The sequence below is a fragment of the Calonectris borealis genome, chromosome 15 (assembly GCF_964195595.1).
Source record: "Calonectris borealis chromosome 15, bCalBor7.hap1.2, whole genome shotgun sequence".
NCBI classification, from domain to species: Eukaryota; Metazoa; Chordata; class Aves; order Procellariiformes; family Procellariidae; genus Calonectris; species Calonectris borealis.
Window position 1 is genome coordinate 13,123,624 of NC_134326.1, and position 21,525 is coordinate 13,145,148.

At 43.1% G+C, this 21,525-nt stretch overlaps 1 protein-coding gene across 2 annotated transcripts in view; it reads left to right on the top strand.

Moving 5' to 3' along the window:
* The window catches only part of SGCD (sarcoglycan delta), a 258,375-nt gene that overhangs the window by 203,212 nt on the left and 33,638 nt on the right, over nucleotides 1-21,525 (top strand). For both annotated transcript variants that reach the window (XR_012675910.1, XM_075164266.1), the window contains exon 7: nucleotides 12,190-12,262. Coding sequence is in view for 1 of the 2 variants with exons in the window: in XM_075164266.1 (XP_075020367.1) it covers nucleotides 12,190-12,262 (73 nt within the window). In the remaining variant the exon portion in view is untranslated. The remainder of the gene's footprint in view (nucleotides 1-12,189; nucleotides 12,263-21,525) is intronic.

Sequence of the window (21,525 nt, forward strand, 5' to 3'; positions counted from 1 at the left end):
ATAGGAGAGGTTGGAGGATAATGGGAACTTCTGTTTGAGGACAAGGGCAGCCCTCTGAGCCCCTTGGCCATGGTCAGCTCTGATAAGATCTACACAACCTTTTCCAGACACAAGCATGAATTCCCTCCGCCTTGCTCAAAGCCAGCCGGGAGCTCAGCAGCTTCATTGGTCCAGATGACTCAGAAGGAGCTCATGTTTGCTTACAAAAAGTCATGTAGAAACTGAGCCTTATGCCAAATCTGGTCTGCCCTTTTTCTTCCAGGCTCATCTGCCAGTGCCTGCAATTGCCCAGCCATCTCCTCTGCTCTTGTGGTGGGGTTGGATGGCAGCACATCCTCACTGTTAGCACCACTTCCTTTTACAAGCTTCTCTCCTGTAGTATTTGAGCACCTCATGGTCTCTTAAAAGATACTACAGCAAACCTCGGAGCCGTTCTCATTCCTCAGAACCGCGACTCTGGCTTTGCAAGGCTTAGATTTTGAAGGCAGAATCTGCCACTTCTCTGCCTGCTAAACGGCACCATGGTGCTGCTCCGGGGGTTGTGCGGGGCATAAGGTGCAAACCTTCCCTGCGCTGGCCGTTGCCAGGGTCAGCAGTGCACTTTGGCAAACACCACGCAGATGCAAACTGATGCCTCGTTGGATGTCCCCCGTGGGCTCGTAAACACATACGGTCTGTGTTACGGGAGATGAATGAGCTGGTCCTAATTGGATTCATATGTGTACGTCATACAGCGGTTCTCCTTCCCCCCGCCTCCCTCCCTTCAGAAATGAAATGTCTGAAAAATAGTGCATAAGAAATACTCTTTAGTTAAAAGAGCATTAAAAAATAACTTTGGTGTATATTAATTACCAATTTCATTTAATAGCATATTGAACATTATAGCATTTATAAACAAAAGACAATCATAAAGCATTATTCTGACTGTTAATTAGCTCTATTTATTCTCCAGATTAGTTTTTAAATATGCCCTCTAGATGCCACTTGATACTAATTAACAGAGTTACATTATTATCTCTATAGAAAAGCATTTTTAATTAAATCTAAAGCAATTTAAATTAGCATGAGTTTTTACAGAAATTAAACTCTGGTCAGATGCTTAATTTAGCCTTATAAGACACCATCTGATGACATACCAGTGTCAGTTCTCCCAAGGGCCTTGACATCTTTTTTGGAGATTATTTTTTGAAGTTTGTTTTCAGGGAAACTTGCCAGTATGCTCTGATGTTTAATATTTATGATGAATTTAACCAATTTTTTTTAAAACTAAATATTGATGGGAATCCACATGCATTGCAGTGAGCCGAGATAAAAACGCAACAGACGCATTCCTGCAGCTTACAGGCTTTTTTCCCTGGTTTTGAGTGGTGGAGGAAGGTTTGCATGGGAGGTAGGATTGCATGGGCTGGATGCTGTCCCATTACAAATCAACCACGCTTTTTAACTACTCTTAAGATTACCATTTTGCTTTGCAATAAGGATAGGATTAATCATAAAACCGCAAGATCCCTTTTCTGTAATAGAAGAATACAGGGATTGCTCACAAATTGTTCCCACTCTGGGTCCCTGGAAAATGTGCCTCTCACTTGGATATTTATACTACCATAGCATAAGCTTTTCTTCTAATATAGCCTAATGACAAAAATTTGGCTAAAACCTTTCCCTCTGGCAAACCCTAACTAAAATAGCTGTATTTAGAGTGAGGTGGGATGCCTTTCATCTCCCAGTATAAAGACTGCGGGAGATTCTCTGCAGGAGATGTGTGACCGCCCACCACACACTGCAGTCCTCCCCAGCACCAGGGCTGGCTAAAACGTGCCTTTGATCTCGCCATCCCCTTGCATGCCTTCCCTTCAAATAATTAGCCAGTAGGTCCATTTCTGCCTCGTAGCTTTTTTCCACTGGGCGATGAACCGTGTGGAGCATGCAAATGCTGACCACAGGTTAGACTTCCAGGAATGTTAGTTTGGGAGCATTTTCTTGTTCTAGTTTCTCGCCGGGTGCCTGGGAATGCACCTGAAAAGAGGAATCAGCTGTTGAAATGTTATTGCAAATTTATTAATAAGTTTGGAGTACTGAATTCCAAGGCACATTTCCAGCATTTTATTTATGAGCTGTATATTAAGGACTTCAGAGGTTTTAGTGGAGGAACACCAACGATAAAAGCAACATAGTCCAAGCTTATAGTCAATGAGATCACTGCATGACTGTCTTGTAGAAAGCTCTCTTAAATGGGAGGGTTTGGGTTGGGTTTTTCTGTTGCTGGGGGCAGAGGGAGTAACCTGCTCTGTATTTGCAGAATACAAAGTGCTGGGTTTCATTACCCATGGATGGGTTAAAAAAGCATTTGCAGTGTCCTTCACTTTGAACAAGAGGAGAACATGATTTAATATGAATGTGGTGAACTAATATGTCTGTGTAAGCTGGCTCAGCTGTCTCTAAAGCTTCACGACTACACACATTTTCAGGGAGCCTTGTATTAGCTTGATCTGGGCGGAAGCCTGCAGAACTGTGGCTGCAATGCCAGCCTGGTTAAAGGACTCTGCTCACATTTCCTCCGTATTACAATTTTAGTAGCTTCTTGGCATGTCCTTTCTAGCTTATGTTTTCTGCAATATTTACAGCAAAGTAACTTTAATGAGTGCAAGAGTAGTTATATTTCATTAAAATGATCCACAAAGCTGTTTGACTGGTACCAGTCATTTCAGAGGGGGGGTCTAAGCTAAAATGTAACAACTTCCAAGAATTACCACCCATTTTTGCTGCATGCATCTTTCTTGAGAAGCGATTATTTGGGTCAGGATATGCACGGTTGCCCTTTACAGCAGCCATTATAATTTCAAAATGGCATTTTGCTGATTTGTTTGTGGCGGAGGGAACAAGTTTTGTAGCCAAGTGTTGAAATCAGGCCTGATCCAGAGAGGAAACGGAGCTTTCTGGCCTCACCATTGAGTCTGCTGCAACTTTACACCTGAGGATAAATGCCAAGCTTGAATCTTTGTGTTGTGGATTTTGTATGTTTTCCTGACAAACGTGTCCCTACTACAGGTCTGTAAGTAGCTTTTTCAAAGGAGAAATGGTGCTACAAGACTCATTTCTTAGCAAATTGAAACTTTTTCCTACTATGATCCTTTTCCTTTACAAAGGCAGCGGAGAGAAAGTTGCCTGTACCTCAAAGATGGCTCGGTGCTGCCCAAGTGCGGCCGTGCTGCCTTGCTGGGGAACCTCGCTGTGCTTCTGGAAGCAAACGCTGTACCGTCAGCCTGGGGTCAGGGGCCTTTCCCAGTTCATCCAGTTGCAAACGAGCTCCTGCTTGCTCAGGCTGCTTCAAAGGCACCTGGAGGTAGCAGTTTTCTCGGCCAGAGAACAGAGCATGCCACGACCGCGCTGCTCATGGGGCTTGGACAGGCATTTGACCTTTTGCTGAAGATGTATGAACTTCTTTAGGAAGCAGCTACGAACATTCACTACGCACTCCCTATAGGTAATTAAGCAGTAATACTAATGCAGTCCCGGAGCAATTGCCAAGCTGTCGTGTAGTCATTGGACCTGCGGAGAAGGGACAGAGGATAAAATGAGGAAAGTAGGGAGATACGCTGACAAATGAAGATACCAGGTTTTAGACTGGCACTAGCAAGACTGGAAACAGCCTGCACTGTCTGTAGCATTCAGTCATGGCAACGGAGTTTCATCAAATTTCTTTGCACTCACTGCAGAGCTGTGGTGCTGGAAAAAAGTACATTTAGCAAAATTAAGGAGCAGTGAGGGGGGGGAAATATGTTTCCTATCAGTGATTAAAGCCACAAGAAAATTCTTTTTTATTCTTAGTTAGGAATTGCGCTATTGCCGTATCAACATAAAAGTCAGGTGTGAAAAAGTGATTTAATTTGTAATCAGCAGTGACAAAGAATTTAAAAAGTATATAGAAAAAAAGTGATTCGGTTGAATTGAGTGGAGTTTTTTTCCCCAGAGGCTGGGGTGGGATTTCTGGATGCTTTCTTCCAAATAAAGTTTTTTTCCCCATTGTATAAGGGAAGAAATTAAAATGACCAGATCTTGAGCAAACATACAATTCTTGAATGAATACTTCTGATTGCTTTGCTGCCTTGAGGGCAATAGGTGTAGACATGGTTGTCCATTCCTTTTAATGCCGAATTCAAATAACATTGCCCTCCTTTTTCAAAATCCACTCAGCCAGATTGTAAACATGTCTTTTGTTGGAGGGAACAATGCGTGTCAGGAGGGAGATATACTGAGAAGTTTTCCTTGTGTTTGCTTTTGCTTCAAAGTACATTCCAGGCAAAAAGGATAGCATTTATGTAAAGTGTATAGGCTTCTAGTCCAGGCTGAAATGTGTTCAGATTGCGTTACGTTAATCCTGTTTAAGGAAAAAGAAGAATCATCCACCATCAGATTAATATTGATTAAATGTCACAAGGATTATGAAAGAAACATACTGTACATTCACCAAACACTGAAATGAAGTTTGAAAGTGTGGCAGATTTATATTTTATTTCCTGAGTGTCTTCCACAGCCTTCACAACCTGATCTGTTTGAAGCTCACATAACATTCTCCTTGATAAATTTCCACTGTGTATTCCTACTTCAGGTGCTCTCCTCAGTTTCTTTGCAACTTTGCACAAGAATGCCAAGAAGAGATTGAAAGGAATTCAGTGATGACGTTGCTATTGTTGAGCTGCAGAAAAAGTGTTGAAGGACCCCAAAAGTAGTCAAGAAGGAAATATCTAGAGGTCAGCATAAGCTGTAGCAACTTTTCTTCGTATGTCTTTTCTCAATTTGGATGCAAGCCCTTCTGTTCTTTTCTGTTATTCCCTTTATATTTCTCAGACATTCAACCACTGAAGCTAGGCTATTGAAGATCAACCTGTGTCTCCAGACACATACATCACTAATGACCCACATGCTCATCTTAGAGCTTGCGGCTCATCTTATTGTTTGCAAGTTTTTCTAGCTTAAAATCAGGCTCCATTTATTTCTTGGGACTATGAGTCAGATAACTGCTTCTCCTCCACCCAGCAGAGCTGGTGGTGCTGGAGTCACAAGGAGTTCCCGTCTGGTCTAACTCGACCACAGCCCAGTGCCTAAGGGTTGACTCACTCCCCATGTGCATACAGTGCCAAGACCAACATCTAAAAGATTCTAAATAAATTATATTACATTTTTATTATAAACACCTTTGTTGATGCTGCACATGATTTCATTACGTATATTGCCCTTAAAAGAACAACTCCCCAACACTTTGATAACGAAGGTGGGCAGACAGACGGACCTTTGCAATGAACTGTTTTTATAGTATCCTAGAAAGAAACATGAATGAAGCTTTATGGCTTTTGTTCAGTGCAGTGGCTTAGCCTAGCCAGGCTATTATTGTTGGGCCCTGAAATGGAGCTCTTATTGATTTCAGATTTGATGGGATTCAGGGGGAAAAACAGCAATTATTATGTTCATCCATTTAAAAACATAAATTAAGGTTGAATAAGGCTTTTAAAGCTAGGAATTAAAAGAAGCGGGCACAAATCATTTCTACCTATATCGTATTGGATTTACTTCCTGGACATCTGTTTGCACAGGCACCTTTCTGAGACTGTCACATATTACCCTGATGAGACCTACAGGGGAGAGAACCTCGTCAGATGGGTGTTTTCATGAACAAATTGCTGAATGCATCCTGATCAATAATAGCAGGAATAGAGGTAGTTTATGGAGATCACCAGCACGCTATACGTTGCCTGTCGACTTTAGCTAGAAAAAAATCATAGCGAATCCTTCTCCTTCTCCCCTCATTTGCACAGTACTACATTAAGGCAGAGCGCTAAAGAGAAGATACACTTAAGCCAACTTAATGACCAAGTTCATCACAGGCTTCTGAGACCCCAATTTCATTATAAAGCAGTGATATACAACACTAAAGGTGTACCTTGAGTCTGGAATTATTACTAAAAGAATACACAGAGTGGGAAAGAAATGTGTTGTCTAGAAAGAAAAGAAAAAGGAAAGTGGGGAATATCTAACCAGGTGCCTCTGCACCTGAGCAGAAACCTGATTTCTCTCCTTTGCGTTCTGTTCACCCCCAAGTGCTGTTCAGCTGATTGCCACCTACCCTTGACAGCAGGAGCATCAATCATCAGTCTAAAAATACCTCTCGACGCATTGCATTTGAGCTCTTCTTCTCTCCCTTCCAGCTGATAGCAGTAGAAGCCTAGAGCAAGTTTTGTGCAGAGGGAGCGGTATGTGATCAGTATCTTGCCATGATGGATGGAGCCCAGTTCTGGCCAGAGGGAGCAGGGACGGCCCTTGCCTTTGCACCAGGGAAGGTGCCAGGACAGTGTCATGCAGCTCAGGTACTTTTGCAGCACACAGGGAAAGCAAGAGGCAACTTGGAAAGCTGAACTGCTGATGCCCACTTTCCTCTGGTTGGATTTGTTGCTGGTTAAGAAGATGCACATTGCAGCTGAAATTTGCTCCCTTCTTGGATTATTTGTAACTCCTCTCTCCCCAACGGAGTTGCTGGCATCCAGCCAGTGTTGAGCTCACACCAGAGCCTTTGCCTTGGTGGGGTGTGAGTAATCTCCCGGTCTTTTCTCACAAAGCTCATGAGATTGATCAACCAATTCCAGATTTGCATGAAAAGGGCTAATGCTTCAAAAGGCACTCTTCAACAGGAGACTGGCAGACCAACATGCACATACAGAACGTGGTGCTTCTGCTTTGTTTCAATGTGAAACTGGGATAAAAAAACACCTTGTTTTATGCTATGTCTTGGATTCATGTCATAGAGCAAGATGATTGCCAAAAACCCAGTCCACTGTCTCTTTTTGTTGCTTCCATGTTGGAAGCAGTGGGGCAGATTGCTGGGCCAGGCAGGTGCTCTGCAGCAAGAAAGGACGGTGTTTTCCTGTGCAGGAGCTGGAGCTCTTCAGAAGATGCCACAGACCAGTGGCACTGGAGGCACCTATGGCGGGTGCAGGATGGGAAGAGGGAGGTGAGAGGAGGTCCAGAAGCTGGATGTCACTCCAGCAACTCACTTGCAGTGGTCCAAACCACAACCAGGCTTGTTTCCTGGATGTGGCAGTAGGCTTCTAAGAAACCACTAGTGCCAGAGAAAAATGCAAACTCTAATTTGGCAGACCTGTTCTCAAGCAGTCTGTCTTCTGAGCCTCCAGTGAAAGAAGAGAAAGAAACAAAAAAAAAAAAATCCCCAAACCCTGAAATTGAGCTGTAAATGTTCCCTCACCATAGGACTCTTGATTTTTGTTCTTGCATGAAGTAACACATATAGGGGTCTTTGACATTTGTGCCCCCCCACCTTATGCACTAGAAGGGAAAATAAAAAAACACTCTTTGGGTGAATCTTTATGGTGATTCAAAACACTTTAGGTAGATCCTGTCATATGCTTTATAAGTTCCTGACTGATTGTGTGGAATTAAGTTATTGGGCAGAGAACCAGCTAATGGAAACACATTGATGAAATCATTTTTGAGGGACGTTAAATGGAACTTAAAATAAAGCTGAAATGGCTTTATGGATTTTTCAGTCAAACTGTTTATGAACATTTATCGGTGGTAAATTACACAGTGTCAGAAGAGGGAATCAGTAGGTATGGCTTTTAACAGAAGTCGCTCTGATATAATACTTGAGAAAGAATAATTTATTGCCTAGGGATGTACAGTACAGTATGTTTAAATACAAATTATATGATTGTTTTCTTCTAACTATCTTTGGCTGTTTGCAGGTAAGTTACCCTTAGCAGCAGCAGAGACTCTCATAAGATGAAAAAAAATATTTTCAGTACTTTGCAATGGAATAGAAATTTTGTGTTATGCATTTTTCATGGTAGATAGTAAATGTTTTAATAACACATAATTCGGGAAGCAGAAGCTGTATTGTACAATAATAAATTTGATTTACATTTGCTTTATACTCAGTAAAGGAAGGGGAGGGATGTAGCAGCTTTGATTGAGAAAGGAGATTGTAGCAGCAAATTCTTGAACTGTTGGAGCTGTGCATTAATACCATTTGCCAAAACCCATCATTCCTCTGGTAGAGGACAGTGAAAATAAGACTAGGGGCGTGCAAGACTAGAAGGCACTTTCTGGTCCTGCAAATCTTGTCCCCTGGTTTTGAGACGCCACGTCTTACAGTCATGAATTTGTCAAATCTGTTAGATTGTCTGTCCCATCTAACTGAAAAGCTGCTCCCATTTTTGCTCCTCTTTTGGCTAGAAAACACTTACTTTTCTTGCCAAATATATTTGGGACCAGTTTATTGCCACTTGCTCTCATGCCAACATTGGCCTAGAGCCAGTAGTTCTTTTTTCTTCAAGTTATTTATCTTCCTAATGTATTTATATACAGCATTTGTATCCTTCCTGCTGCTAGGCTAAAAAGCCAAGTCCTTCCAGTCTTCTTTTGTAGGACAGACTTTTTCTGTTCGTGCAGGCATGACAGTATTTCCTCTCTGTACGCTTTCCTCACTGGGGGCTACATGATAGTTCAAGGATTCATTGATGATTCTTAAAATAATGTGATTTTTTTTATGTTCCTGTTAGACTTGCCTCTTGCCTTTCAGTTTGATGTCACGTTTGCCTTCCCTTTGGCCCTGTCCCACTGCCATGAATCATGAGTAGCACTCAGCCTTTATCCAGGGATGTTCCCATCCTGGAAGCATCCAACATGGAGAAGAAATTTTTACTACTTTCTAAGCACATGACCTTGGATTTCATATTTTTAAATTTCACCCTCTCTCTTCTTCCACTCCCTGAAGTCAAACATTTGTTTCTCCATGACATCCCAGTTCTCCTCTGCAGAGCCAGAATAGTCCAATTCAGTGTCAACAGCACATTTTCCTCAAACTCTCTTTCTTTTTTTGCCAAAGCCTTTAGCAAAACCACTAAATGAGGTCACTTCCTCCAGCCTAATGCCTTCACTTTCAACGCCATCCAACACTGATGCTATCACAGCCTGGCTAGGGACTTCCATAGTGGCCAAGAGCCAGGCTTTGACACAAATGTCCATTGTAGTTGAATCTGTCCAAGGCGGTTGTTTCCATCGGGAGGCACTGCGGGAGCTGCCGATCCCCCAGGCAGAGACCGAGACTCTTCAGTGCAGGAGAGAGGGCTGGTGGGAGTGGAAATAAAATTTCCAGTAGCACAAAAAAAGAGGATGGTTATTTACTGTCTTTCACAGTCCAAGGCAGAACAAGCATCCAGTGAAATCATCAGGCAGCAGGTTGAAACCAAAGGAAGAACTTCTCCAGAGTATTTAATTCATCTGTGAGCCCCCTGCTACAGAAATGGGGACGTTTAAAATGATAATTAGGTGAGGTGAGAAAAACTTATCAGCGTCTCTCCAATGGCTGGATGACACGGCCAGCTCAAGGAGTCCCTCAGCTGCTGACAGCCACAGTCAACGGAGGGATGTCTCAATCCTGGTCCCTAGGCATCCCCTCGTGGCTGATGTCCTACCTGGTGGCAGGGACAGATGGCCCTTTGGGAGATCTTGTGTTCTTAAAACAGAATAATAAGGAATTATATTGTCAAGGCAGGAAGCCTCACCAAGGCAGGTGGCATTCATTTCTCATTCGTATCAAAGGAGAGAAACAGAAGGGTTTGGAAATCTCATTCCTGTTCCTGGTGCGTAAGGACTCTTCCATGGATCTGGGAATTAAGAAGACAGGAAAAGAGGGTTTAACAACTGTGTGTAGGGAAAGGAAAACACGGAGATGGAGGAAAGGAATAGCAGGCTTTTTTATTTTCAGCCTTCCTGAAATTACTGCATTGGAGTCTTCACTGGCTTTGTTTCCAAAGTTGCTTCCTGCATTTAAATAAAATATTGAAAGCCTAGAAAACCCCAAGTTATTAGAAATATGCTAAAGTTTCTCCTTATTCTGCAGGCATTTTTGGTTATGTGCAGATCATTATTTTGGGCTTTGCATAACTTAAGTAGCTGACTTAAAGTGTGTAAAAATGAATTAAAATTACCGGCGTAGTCACCATTTAAGCAATACAGGTGGAAAGGGTAGAAGAATATCTATGTGCACCTCTCCAGCTGCACTTCCTCATCTTCCTCCCCTCAAAAATCATTGTGTTATTATGCAGATATGTGCAGGCTGCGTCTTTTGCTAAGTTTCACTGCAAAGCTAATAGCCAAGGCAATTGTGTGGATAAGCAGAGACTTAAATCATTTGGAAACTGTTGAGAGAGGACAGATCTGATAATAATAACCGTCATGGCTGGCAAGTTACAGCTGCTTTTGACAACTTGTAACGATGAAGGCTTACAGTAAAGTTAAGAGCTAAATATCTGTATTGTGCCATAGGATCAATTTCAATTTCCAAGTATAAAGCTTCGAACTTTAGACTGCTTTTATCATCTTTGAGATTACTTTGTTTTTCTCTATGTTAAAAAGGAGTTGGGTTTTTTTTATAAATGTTAGAGTACTTATTTTCATTCTGATTTTTTTTCTTTAACACGGTGGGACAGCTTAGTTAATTTATTTCAGTGCAAAGAAAGTGTAGTCTTATTGAAGCCATAGGTGTTTCTCACTTACAGCAGAAGTTACAGAAGGATGTTGTATTAACATGTTTTGCATCATCTCAGAACATTTTTTATTCTGTAGTGGTGACTATAATAGCACATGTCAAGAGAGATCTCAAACAGTATACATAAGAGGTCTCATCAGGATCTGTAGTTTGCACCAATAGCTTTATCAAAGAAAAAATTAAGGAAATAAAAAAATGCCACTGGTGCCACTTGCGTGCTGACACTGAAATTGCTGTGATGAATACAGATAACGAATAACTAATTGTTCACAGTGCATCTGAACACAAGACCACAGGTCTAGATTTAGGAATATAGGTCATCCTTGCTCACTGGGTAGGTAGCTATATCTTGGAGAACACGAACGTTAATTTCTAGTGCACTGCTGTGTGTAAGGCAGTTAATACCGTTCTTAGCTGTGTTTTAATTGGATGTTTCAACGGGAGCGAGAAAGTGACGTTCTGCAGCACTGAGCATCAGTGACAGCACCTGGGGACTCCTGTGCCCCAACAGAGTATTTTAAAAGTGGAGTGGGTTCAGAAAAGAGCAATGAGAAATCCAGAAAATCTGCTTCACAGTGATTTTCATTCAGAAAGCTGTAACTTTTCAGAGAATAAAAGAGAAGGTTGGGTCACCGTCAGTAACTACTTACAGAAGGTGGTAGGAGGGTCTGCTCATGCAGGGCCGATTGGCTGGCACGCGAGGAGGCGAGAAGATTTAGTGGCTGAAAGCTGAAGTGAGACCAATTCAGATTAGATGCGCATTTTTAAATTAGAACAATTAGCAGAAAGGCTTGCCAAAGGATGGCATGGGCTGCCTTTGGCTTAAAACAGTGAGACTGGGAGAGCACATCTTTCTAGAGAGACGCAGCATGGCTCGGTCACAAATACGGACCCGGTGCAGGGATGGCTGGGTGAAACGGCCCAACCTGGGCTATGCAGGTGGTCACATAAGAGGATTGAAGTGGCCTGAAACTTAGGAAAGCTGTTCGTATTCCCTAGCAGTTTACAGCTCACGATCTAAAACCACTCCCCCATCTCTAAGAGAAGGAGGCAATGAGCAGAAGTTAAATGACTTCTGGGTCACACATCAACCCGGTGGCTGGGCTGGGACTAGAGCAGAGCCTGCTTGCGCTGCACGTCGTCGGGCGGACACCTCCCTCCTTTTCCCCAGGCAGGAGCACAGCCTGACCTGAGAGACGTTTGCAGTGGTAGACCCAAAATTGGGTTTTCTCTTTTGCGTATCAATCAGAGCCCAGCCAAAGAAATAATTTCATGCATCCAGGTTCATTAGTGAGGGATGTAGCTGAATTGGATGCCGGTTACCAAGAGGGTATCTTTTCCAAGCTTCCTGCATCAGTTGGGTCCGCAAACAGCTCTCACAGTCAGGGCACAAGCAGCTGCTTTTACAGCCAGAAGTGCAGTTTACAGGCAAATCCCAGTTGTAATCAAGGCAACCAATTTCAGATGATCAAGGTCTGGCTTTTCCTGGGGACAGAAGGGATGTGTGCAAGAGAGAAATGGGGTCAGGCGACGGGTTAAATTGCACCTAGGTATGATTTGACAATCACTCCCCTGATAACAGCTTATAATGTTTACAATTTGTCTTCTGTTTTGTTTTGTGATTTCAGGAGCAGAAGGCACAGTGTTCCCTAAATCTATAGAAACTCCCAATGTCAGGGCAGACCCCTTCAAGGAACTAAGGTAAACTTTGGAATATGGTTTAACGGTAACTCAGTGGTGCCTTGTTGGAGTTGTGCGTACTGCTGGGCATCATTTCTGCTTTTCCATAAGAGCTTGGGGGTTCGCTTTGGAAGGCATCACCGAGGGGATGCCATGGAGGAGAAGGGACCTGCTGTGTTTACGTGTAATATGACCAGCTAAAGGCAATCACGGGTCATGAGAGCATAGTTCCTCCTCTGTAACACGCTCTGCTTACCCTGGGCTCAGCCTTTGAAAAGAAGGAGTGAAATCTTTTCCTGGGTGTGCAGGAAGGTATTGGAGTCTGTGCTGAATCACAGGGAGTAGCAGCAGGCAAAAGGATAAAACTCTCCAGCATTATGTGTCTTGCAGAAATGCAAACCCTCCCTGACCTACACAGGGACTGGCTGTGCATGCATGTAACTGCTGACACTTGCAGAGATGCCGCTTGCTGACAGCAATGTATCGGGAGGGAATAAACAGCACAGCTCCTGAGAACCAGCTTTGCCTGCAAGCTAATGCTGGGCATTATATTTATTTTATATTTTTTAAAAAAGTGTGGCACTACAGGTTAGTTTGGATTACTAGTCTCTGAAAAGAGACTAATCATATGACCTAATAAATTATTGACTGAATCTCCTGATACCTTCTGACCAAGAGGGCTGTTGGGGTTTGCCACCAATGCTCTAATTATTCTTCCTTAGAAAAAGAGAGAGAGAGAAAAGGTGAAAAAATCTCCAGAAGGACATCTTGTCCTTAGGTCTTGGGTTGCAGACTCTCCTTTCCTGGAAACTGCTGGGGATGAAGCAAACTTCAGACAGCTGGAGTTGTGCAGGAGCGCTGCAGATTTACTGCAGATGCACCGAGATGGGAGAGGACCTCTCATTAACTCTCTCTGCTCTGATACCGGAGATAGTTATGGCCCAGCTAGATCACTGTGGAAGATGAAGAATATCCTGGCTGCCTTCCCTTGGGTCTATTGCTCTCTCTCAGCTTCTCTCTGGAAACACTCTAATTGTTCCCATTTTGCCCTCTGGGGATCATACGTCAGACAAGATATGCAGCGGTGGTGCGATTCCGTTTGTTATGAAAGTTTGTTCTCTTTCTCTATGCAGTGACTTTAACCCTGCCTTGTGGTTTTCCCAATCTTAGTATACTTCCTTTACAAAAAGAGGAAACAGGGTCTTTGCTCAGCCTGACATGCAGCAGCCAGGGCAGCTCCAGGGTCTGCTGTGGAGGAAGGAGCCCAGGAGGGCAGGCTGCGGTGGTGCAGAGCACACGTGCCCTCTGTTTCTCCGGGCAGAGCAAGCAAACGAAGCAGTCGGCGGGTGGGTGGATTTGTAGGTGAGGTTCAGGTGACAAAGGTTTTCTGGCACAGCCCATCTTTGCTGACATTTTCAGCAAAAAATTAAAAATCAAGATCATGGTTAAAATATCCAATAGCATCTAAATAACTTACAAAACCAAGTCTCATTTTCAGCAGTGCAAAAGAGATGCAAGATTAAGGTCCGAGTTTGTGGTTACTTAGGACTTTTCTAAACATGGGAGGGGAATTTAATCCAAGTAAGTGTAGGGTGTCATATTAAAGGGGACAAATGTGAATTAAAATGCCCTTAATCTGATCGAGTATGCTTCTGTTCCAAAGAGAATTAAGCTAAATGAAATTGAAATTAATTAAATGGCAGTATCCATGCTAGGAGTTCATTCAGTATATTTGATCTGCTTTAAATTCATGTTGTTATTTCACTTGTTTTATGTAGAGAGCTGTTAGATAACTGACTTTCTTTGAAATTAGTGGACTGAAAAAATCCTTTAAAAATCTGGTGGTTTTTTTTTTCTTTTTCCTTTTTTTCTTTTTAAGGGAAAATCATTGAATAGGATTTACTTTGAAAAGAAAATCCCACAGGGTCCTAAAACATTTAGTGTGCTTCTGAAAATTTTATCTTGGCAAAAATAAATGTTTTTTCCACCACCCTGAGAAGAAAAGAGCCAGTGGTGGCACTGGGTAGAGAAATCAAGGTTTCCCAAGAGCAAATGCTCTATTCCTCCCCAAACCAAGAACCATCCATATGTCTCTCTACACATATACATGTTGGAGCACTGGCTGCTTCTTAGGTAAAATGGTGCCTTTTGGGTGCAGTACAGAGTTAGTAGAGAAAATAATCTTACTCTAGGGGGGACGTTTTTGGGCACCTTCCTATTTTGACAGCAGTGTGTGTGCATAAGGTGTCTTTTTGGCCTATTTAAGAAGACGCTGCAGTGAAATGGGACTGAATGAGATGGCAGCCTATGGGTCCCGAGCTGTCATACACTGCTAGGAAAGCAGCATTGTAAACATGCACTCAGTAGCTTCTTTGACTCTAAAAGACCTTTTTCTGTAATAAATAGTGCAAACTTTCTTTCCTCCTTAGCCTGAAGTTCTCGGGGTGGGAAAGTGCACATGCAGCTATTGCAGGCTGTCACCAGATGCCACCAACCTCCATCACTCTTCCTAGCCCAAATGGTTACGACTAGTTACGTGATTTATCCATTTGCTCTTTTCAGTACCGTACTGACTCCCACTTCTTCTTTAGGAGGCTTCATAATAAGGTGACGAGATTGTCACTATCAGAAAGAGAGGAGACCAACTGCTTCTGTCACCACTGGGAGTCAGACCATCTCTGTGTCTTCCTTTCCTTCCTCCTCTCCTTAACAGACAGACTGATTTCCCCTGCAAGATAGGCAGTATGCCATCGTGCCATCATCTCTATTTCTTTCCTTCTTTTCCTCCCATCTCCCAAAGGCCTCCAGTCATGCCCATGTGTCACAAAGACTGACACGCTTCGAGTGATGGCGCACACGTTCTCAACAGACTTTCTGTCCCTGTTTAGCTGACAAATGGTCTTCGGTTCATAGAGCCATAATTCATTTATTAGTAGCCGGCTGCTCTACAAGGTGGTCACCATCCTGGAGAACACACAAGGTGTGGTCTCTTTTCTGAGTGCCCTTTTTAAAACACTTTCGTCTGCAATGGCTTAGATGGAGAAAATTCAGGTGGCGACATGTGCGGAGCTTTTTCCTCACGTGCTGAGCCCATCAGAGAGCCACAAAAGGCTACAAAAATCGGTTTGGTGCTTGTTTGAGCCAGGTCTGGACTTTGCTGCTGCGTCTTCTCAGGAGGTGCTCTCCCATGTTGCGGAGAAACTCATGTGTCCTAAAACAAGAATCCTGTTCAGCCCAGTGTCAGTTGTAATAGAAATGCCAGAGCTCCTAAATGTCTTGTTTCGTGCAGGGTGTTACTAATGGTTCATGTTTTCTATCTGGGATCTAGAATATTCTTTAATAATGACCTAAGACTAGAAATGGTTGAAAAACCATTAGTTGTTCATTGGGTTCTAAACTGGTCAAAAACAGTAAAAAGGAAAGCAAACAAATTCAATTTATTTTCAAATTCTTGGAATTTTTACCTTGCAAATTAGTATCATCCCAAAATAGTTTAGGGGGAGGGCTTGGGCGATTTGTTAGAACATTGAAATATTTGTACTCATCGACTCTTTTTAATGCAGGTCTTTGACATATGGTAATGTGATTGCTTATGTATAAAGGTTGAATTAAAGATGACCTTTTCTCACTGGATTATTTTAGTAGCGCCCAGGTAACTTGGCAAGAGCCTGTCTTGAGAGTCTCTCCTTGACACTGGCAGGAATCACCTGCCTTCCTCTATTTATCTTCTTCCACAAGGCAAATATATGCCAAGGAGGCTAACAGAAGTTGTCCGAGAAGCACAGGATCAGCACTCTTCTGAGGCAAGGGGTAAAGGCTAGACTAGCCGATGAGTAAGGAAGAAGGAAAATAATGTGAGGGGAGGGAATTAAAAAGTGGGTGATCTGATATAAGAAACAATGTCGGGAGGATGTTGTCAAACTGCTGAGTGCTGGAAGCTGGGAGGGTGTACGCCACATGGGCACTGGGCTCAGGGCTGGCTTAGGTACCTCCCCAGCGGCCGCGTCGTGCCGGGCAGGGGCACCCGGAGCATGGAAATCTGGTTTAGGGCATTTCAGTTCCCAGAGTTAAGTAAAAAGAAATCAGACAGCATGAAATTCACTCCATGAGGGACAAGCACACACCTGGAATTCATCCACAATTACTGTAGGTTAAAAATGCAGTAAACTGCTCATCCAAGGCCAGGAAACCAAGGGATGACTGTTTTTCCTGTAATGCTCAAATATAGTTAAGGGAGAATTAATCCCTTGGGCTTGAAGGGGTAATTTTTGACCAAAGTTAATTATGAAGCACTGAAAGTACCAAATGGCAGATGAAATGTACTTGCAGCTTGATTTTATTAGTGCAATTCTACCTTACCATGCACTGTATTGAACTATCCAAATAGTCCAAGTGAGACCCATTGTAACAAAAGCAATTTAAATACAGTGCTCAGCTAATGTAACAATACTCGTTTTGCAAAACAGTAATTCTTATCGAATTAAGGTTTCTCTCAGCTGTGTTTCACAAGGCAGCAGAGACATTTTCAGTAAGTATGAACACAAATAATGTTTCTGTTTAAAACCCATTACATTAATAAAGATTAAGGGAACAAAAATTAGAGGAAAAGCAAAAAATGAATGCTATGAAAGAGGAAGTTATGGTTGGAAAGGAGTCGTTTATAAAGACTAGTGTGTGATACTGAAACACTGTTTAGTTTACAGCAAACACTTGGGGTTTCCTGGGAGGTTTCAGCAAGGCAAAAATGGTCAATGTAGCCTTCTATCTAGCTGGTGTTATTTTCCGATTGATTTACCAGAAAGGATGCAATTCTTTTCTCTGTTACACCAGTGTAATCCCAAGAATTTTGGTCGTCCTACCAGCTTAAAAGACAACAGGCTTTTGCCTTGGGATGAGCTTTACTTTCCACATTGTAACAAATACAACTATTTTCATATGACACAGATGGGTTGTATTTATATGACTACCTCCACTAAAGTCAACACACACCTATTAGCGTACGACTAAAATGAGAGAACAGGTTCCTGGTTTCTAAACGTCAAGCTAACTTAAGTGGACTCTGATGAGTTTCTTTTGAATGGCAGAGGTCCTCATCACTCTCCATTTTCTAATCTAGGAGACAAATCTGATCTAACAATTTTCCCATGACAGCTAAGGCTTCCTGAAATGCTTGCTGTTGGATGAGACTTTCTCAGAGCAGAATTCACACTGATTTCACAGCCGTGGCCAATTTGCTTTAGCCTTTCCTCCTGTTGCTGCCTGTTCATCTATTATAGAAGACAAGCCACAGCCACCCAAATCAAAGATGGTCTTTCCATAGGCTTCTTGTGGGCAGTGTATGACGATCTCTTTACACCATTGGATATAAGGCTTGGAGTTAAGGAGGCAGATGATTGCCGCGGCTTTCCATCTGTTAAAGTATTTATATTGCAAAGAAGAGGAGCGGGGGGTTGCTGTTCCTTTTCCTTACCCCAGGAAATCTTCTCTTAATGGCCTTCACCTCTTTCACACCCAGCACCAGAAAGAGGGGATTTAGCTCTTGGTGTCCTTTCCTTCCCTGTTTTTAGCAGATGAAGCCTAGATATGATCAGATGCTCAGGAGGCACGCGCCTGGGAAATGGCAGAGGTGCTAATAGAGCTTTCCTGACTTATCCCAGCTGGATAAATCATGGCCCTGCCCTGCTCACGGTGCTGCTAATAGGATCTGTCCATAGACAGGCAGATCCTCCTCAAAGAGGGCCGATGGATGGTGAAAGCAGGCTTGGCAGGCAGGGGAGCTTGGCGTGAAGGTGTTTTGAACACAGTATATCGCTGAAGTAAAAAATGAGATAAGCTGAAGCTAGGGAAAAAAGAAAAAGCAGCTGGAGTCTGTGGTTGAGCAGCCTGCCGTGGGGTGCGTGGCTCTTCCCGTAGGCACGCGTGTCCCCTGTGCTGCAGGAGTGCGTGGGTGCGAGAGCGTGCGTATTCCACCAGAGCTACGTGGCACTTCAAGTGAAAACAGAGGAGTGGGAACAGGGAGGTAAGGAGGCAGATTTCTAAATGAAATTGCTGCCAAATGGCATAGCCTATGGGATAGAGCAGTGGAAATATCCCTCTCATGTGGTGGTTGGTGGGAGGATACACAAGATTCCTCTTCTGCATATTATTAAGCAGCATAATCGCAACTGGAGCAGTGGCTCCAGACAGAGACCAGTTTAACTTTTTCTGGGCCCTGAATAAAATACAGCAGCCTGGTTCATTATTCTCTCTCTGCATGTATTCTGTAGGGATTTCCTAATGCAAACAAAGCCTTTTTCTGGGAGATATTAATCATCAATCTTGACTGTTACCTCAGATTGAATATCTTTCTTGTATACAAGATCTGTATCCTGCCTAGGTGTGTTGCGCCCAGGATTGTCATTAGCTTTCAACAGCAGAATGTCGCTTGCTCCATAATCAGAGCATTCATCTAACCTTCGAGTGCTGTTCACAAAGGTGTATGAGCCAGACGTCCTCTGGGACTTGAGAGAATCCCTATCGGTGTGACCAATCTGTACAGTCAGACATGCAAGTATATTCATTTGAATAACAAAAATGTGAGCTTTTTTTGCTTTTTTTAACTCTCTGTGCAGCACACTGCTAACCTTGAGTAGAAAATAGATGCTAATAAATGCGAGGTCTTAAAAATGTGAATTATAGCCATTTCACACTCCATGGCAGACTCACACTGGTGAAATGGCTTAATACTTAATTACAATGCTTGTCCTTCTCTCAAGTGCAGATGACATTCCTCAGATAGATTTTGCAATGACATCTATGGAAATAAGTTGCAAAACTAATTAGTTATTCATATAATACAGAATATTGACTATGCACTGATTAAAAGGATGTGGTGACACATTTAACATGATGTATCTGTCTAGTAGGTTAGTCTGCTCCCTGAGGTGGTATTTTTTGGAAGGTCTTACAGAAAATGATGAAAATACCCTTTAGCCTCTAGAATGCAGATGTTTATAGAAAATGTTGCCTTTCATTTACATTTTGATAATGATTAAGGAGGGCTACCATGTTCCAGAGTGGCATACCTTACTGCCTGTGCCCTGGGAGGAGTACCTGGTCTGCAGGCTCTAAGGACCATTTTTGGGATGTCAGCTGTAATAGGATCTGCAGGTTATTGACTAACTGCAGCTGTAAGTGTCCTAAAAGCAATCATTAGACAACTGCCCAGAGAGAGGGGCAGGCAAACCAGCATTTGTTTCAGCGCAAGTCAGGCAACATATTCGCCTTGCGGCAGAGTCTGGCTAATGCTGCCGTTATGCGGGGTAGCTGGGAGATGCTGCACCGTGAATCAGTTTGTGGTCTGGGATGCGGCATTTGTAATGCTGTGTGAGCAGCTCAATAACTATTGTTTTATCATAACATTTGTACTTGAGATAGAGCTATTTGTGCCAAGGATATTGAGCATGAAATACAGAAGTAAATAGAAAGGTGGCAAGGAAAGCACCTTACCCACCTATCACTGTGATCCCAATCCTTTGCAAATACTGTGATATTTAGGATGTAATCGTGTTAAAAATGACTGAATAGCTCAGAAGGGAAGGAGATTTTCCTTTGAACACTGTTCTTATCTTAAAGAAATGAGAGAAATGTAATCCACTGAGCACCATGTTTGCTTTTCGGTAGAAAAATACATGGTTTTCTTTAATATTTCTCTCTCTCCCTTTATACTTCTCTCCAGCTGTGTATCTCGCATTTCTAAAACCTGAAGTGAAGAGCAAAGCAGGCAAAATAAAAATCTTTGCCTTACTCAGCAGTCAGTATCTGCTTTTAAGGAAGGACTATCTCCCCGCTGAGACCTCGCGCGCGAGCCTGGGAGCCCTCTGGCAAACGGAGCTCCCCGCGCCCGCAGCCCTGCAGAGCCCAGCACGGGACCCACAGCTGGGGTTTCGCCTGCTGAAGAGCAGCAGTTAACGAACCAGCTTCCTTAAAACCTTAACACGGGCTTCTCGTTAACCTGGTACAAAATAGGGAAGGACAGTTGAGACCCTTTTCTGCCCAAATGAGGAGTTCCTCAGGGTTTTGTTTCCTACTGCTGTCTGCTGACGCCGGAGGGTTTGGCTGTGTCAAGGCCACAATCCTACTTATTCAGTGGGAGTGAGGTACTTTGAGCTATACAAGTCCACTGTGATTAGAAAGGACACTTTTACAAATACACTAATTGTACTTCAGACTGTATCAGGAATCAATAGCTGTTGCATAACCCTATTAAAGAGGAGAAAAATGTGTCCATAACTATAATGGGATCCTTCCTTTTGAAAGCAGTATTTTGTATATGAGAAATCATAAATATTCACTGTGCCTACAGAATCTTTACTCTGAATTTATGTTTCATGTGGAATACAGTTGTTTTCTCTAGACCAAACAGGAGTAGCTATGTCGTTTCCTCGTGACTTGAATTGATTCTGTCTTTTAATGTGGGGTGGCTGCTGCTGCTCTACTCCTCAGGTGTATTTTGTAGTATGGATTTATCCTATGGGTTATTGTGGCATCTCTGGCTGTTTTGAATAGTAATAATTTCCAACCAAATAGCGTTGCTGGGTTCATACGAAAGGAATGTCACTCCCTGCTCTCAAATGGTGTCTGGACTCAGCGCTGCCTCTCAGCGTGGAGGCGGCACGTGTTTAAGGAGAGCTCCTTTCTAAATATGACTCGGCAGACGAACCTGTGTCCCTCTTTGCGGACCCCTGCACAACCCACAGTTGCTCCCCTGGTCTCTACTTCATCTAGAAGGATGATAATATATTATTAGTGTGTGAGCATTAGCTGCGTGTGGCCATGCTCTTTCTGGGCTCAGCAGTGAGTTGGCTCAGCAGCGTTGGGCTGGAGATGGTCGATGACCCATCTTGCACCTTTTGCACGCTCATGTCCCATGAAGGGAGGAAATGGAAATGCAGAAGCTACTTGTGCCGGCAGCGCAGGCAGAAACTGGCAGGTGGTTCCCCTTTCTCGTCTCCATCTTAGTAAAGTTGAGAGCCTGTGGACTTTGCCGCCTCATCTCTAGATTCTGCTGACACCTCTGAAGCTGGCAGTCCCCTGCTGTGGTTCCCAGCTGAGTTGGAGTTGGAGTGGCTCACTGAAAAAAGCAGCATGTTTTTGAGGCCAAACATGTGAGAACGCTGTATTAAAGGTGGAGCATCGCTGGTTTGAAAGGCAAAGTGGCAGCCGCCATTTCATCCATCAGCAGAGGTGGCTGCTATAAATGCATACCTCAGTACATACGCACGTCTTTGCTGGCCGTGTTTCAC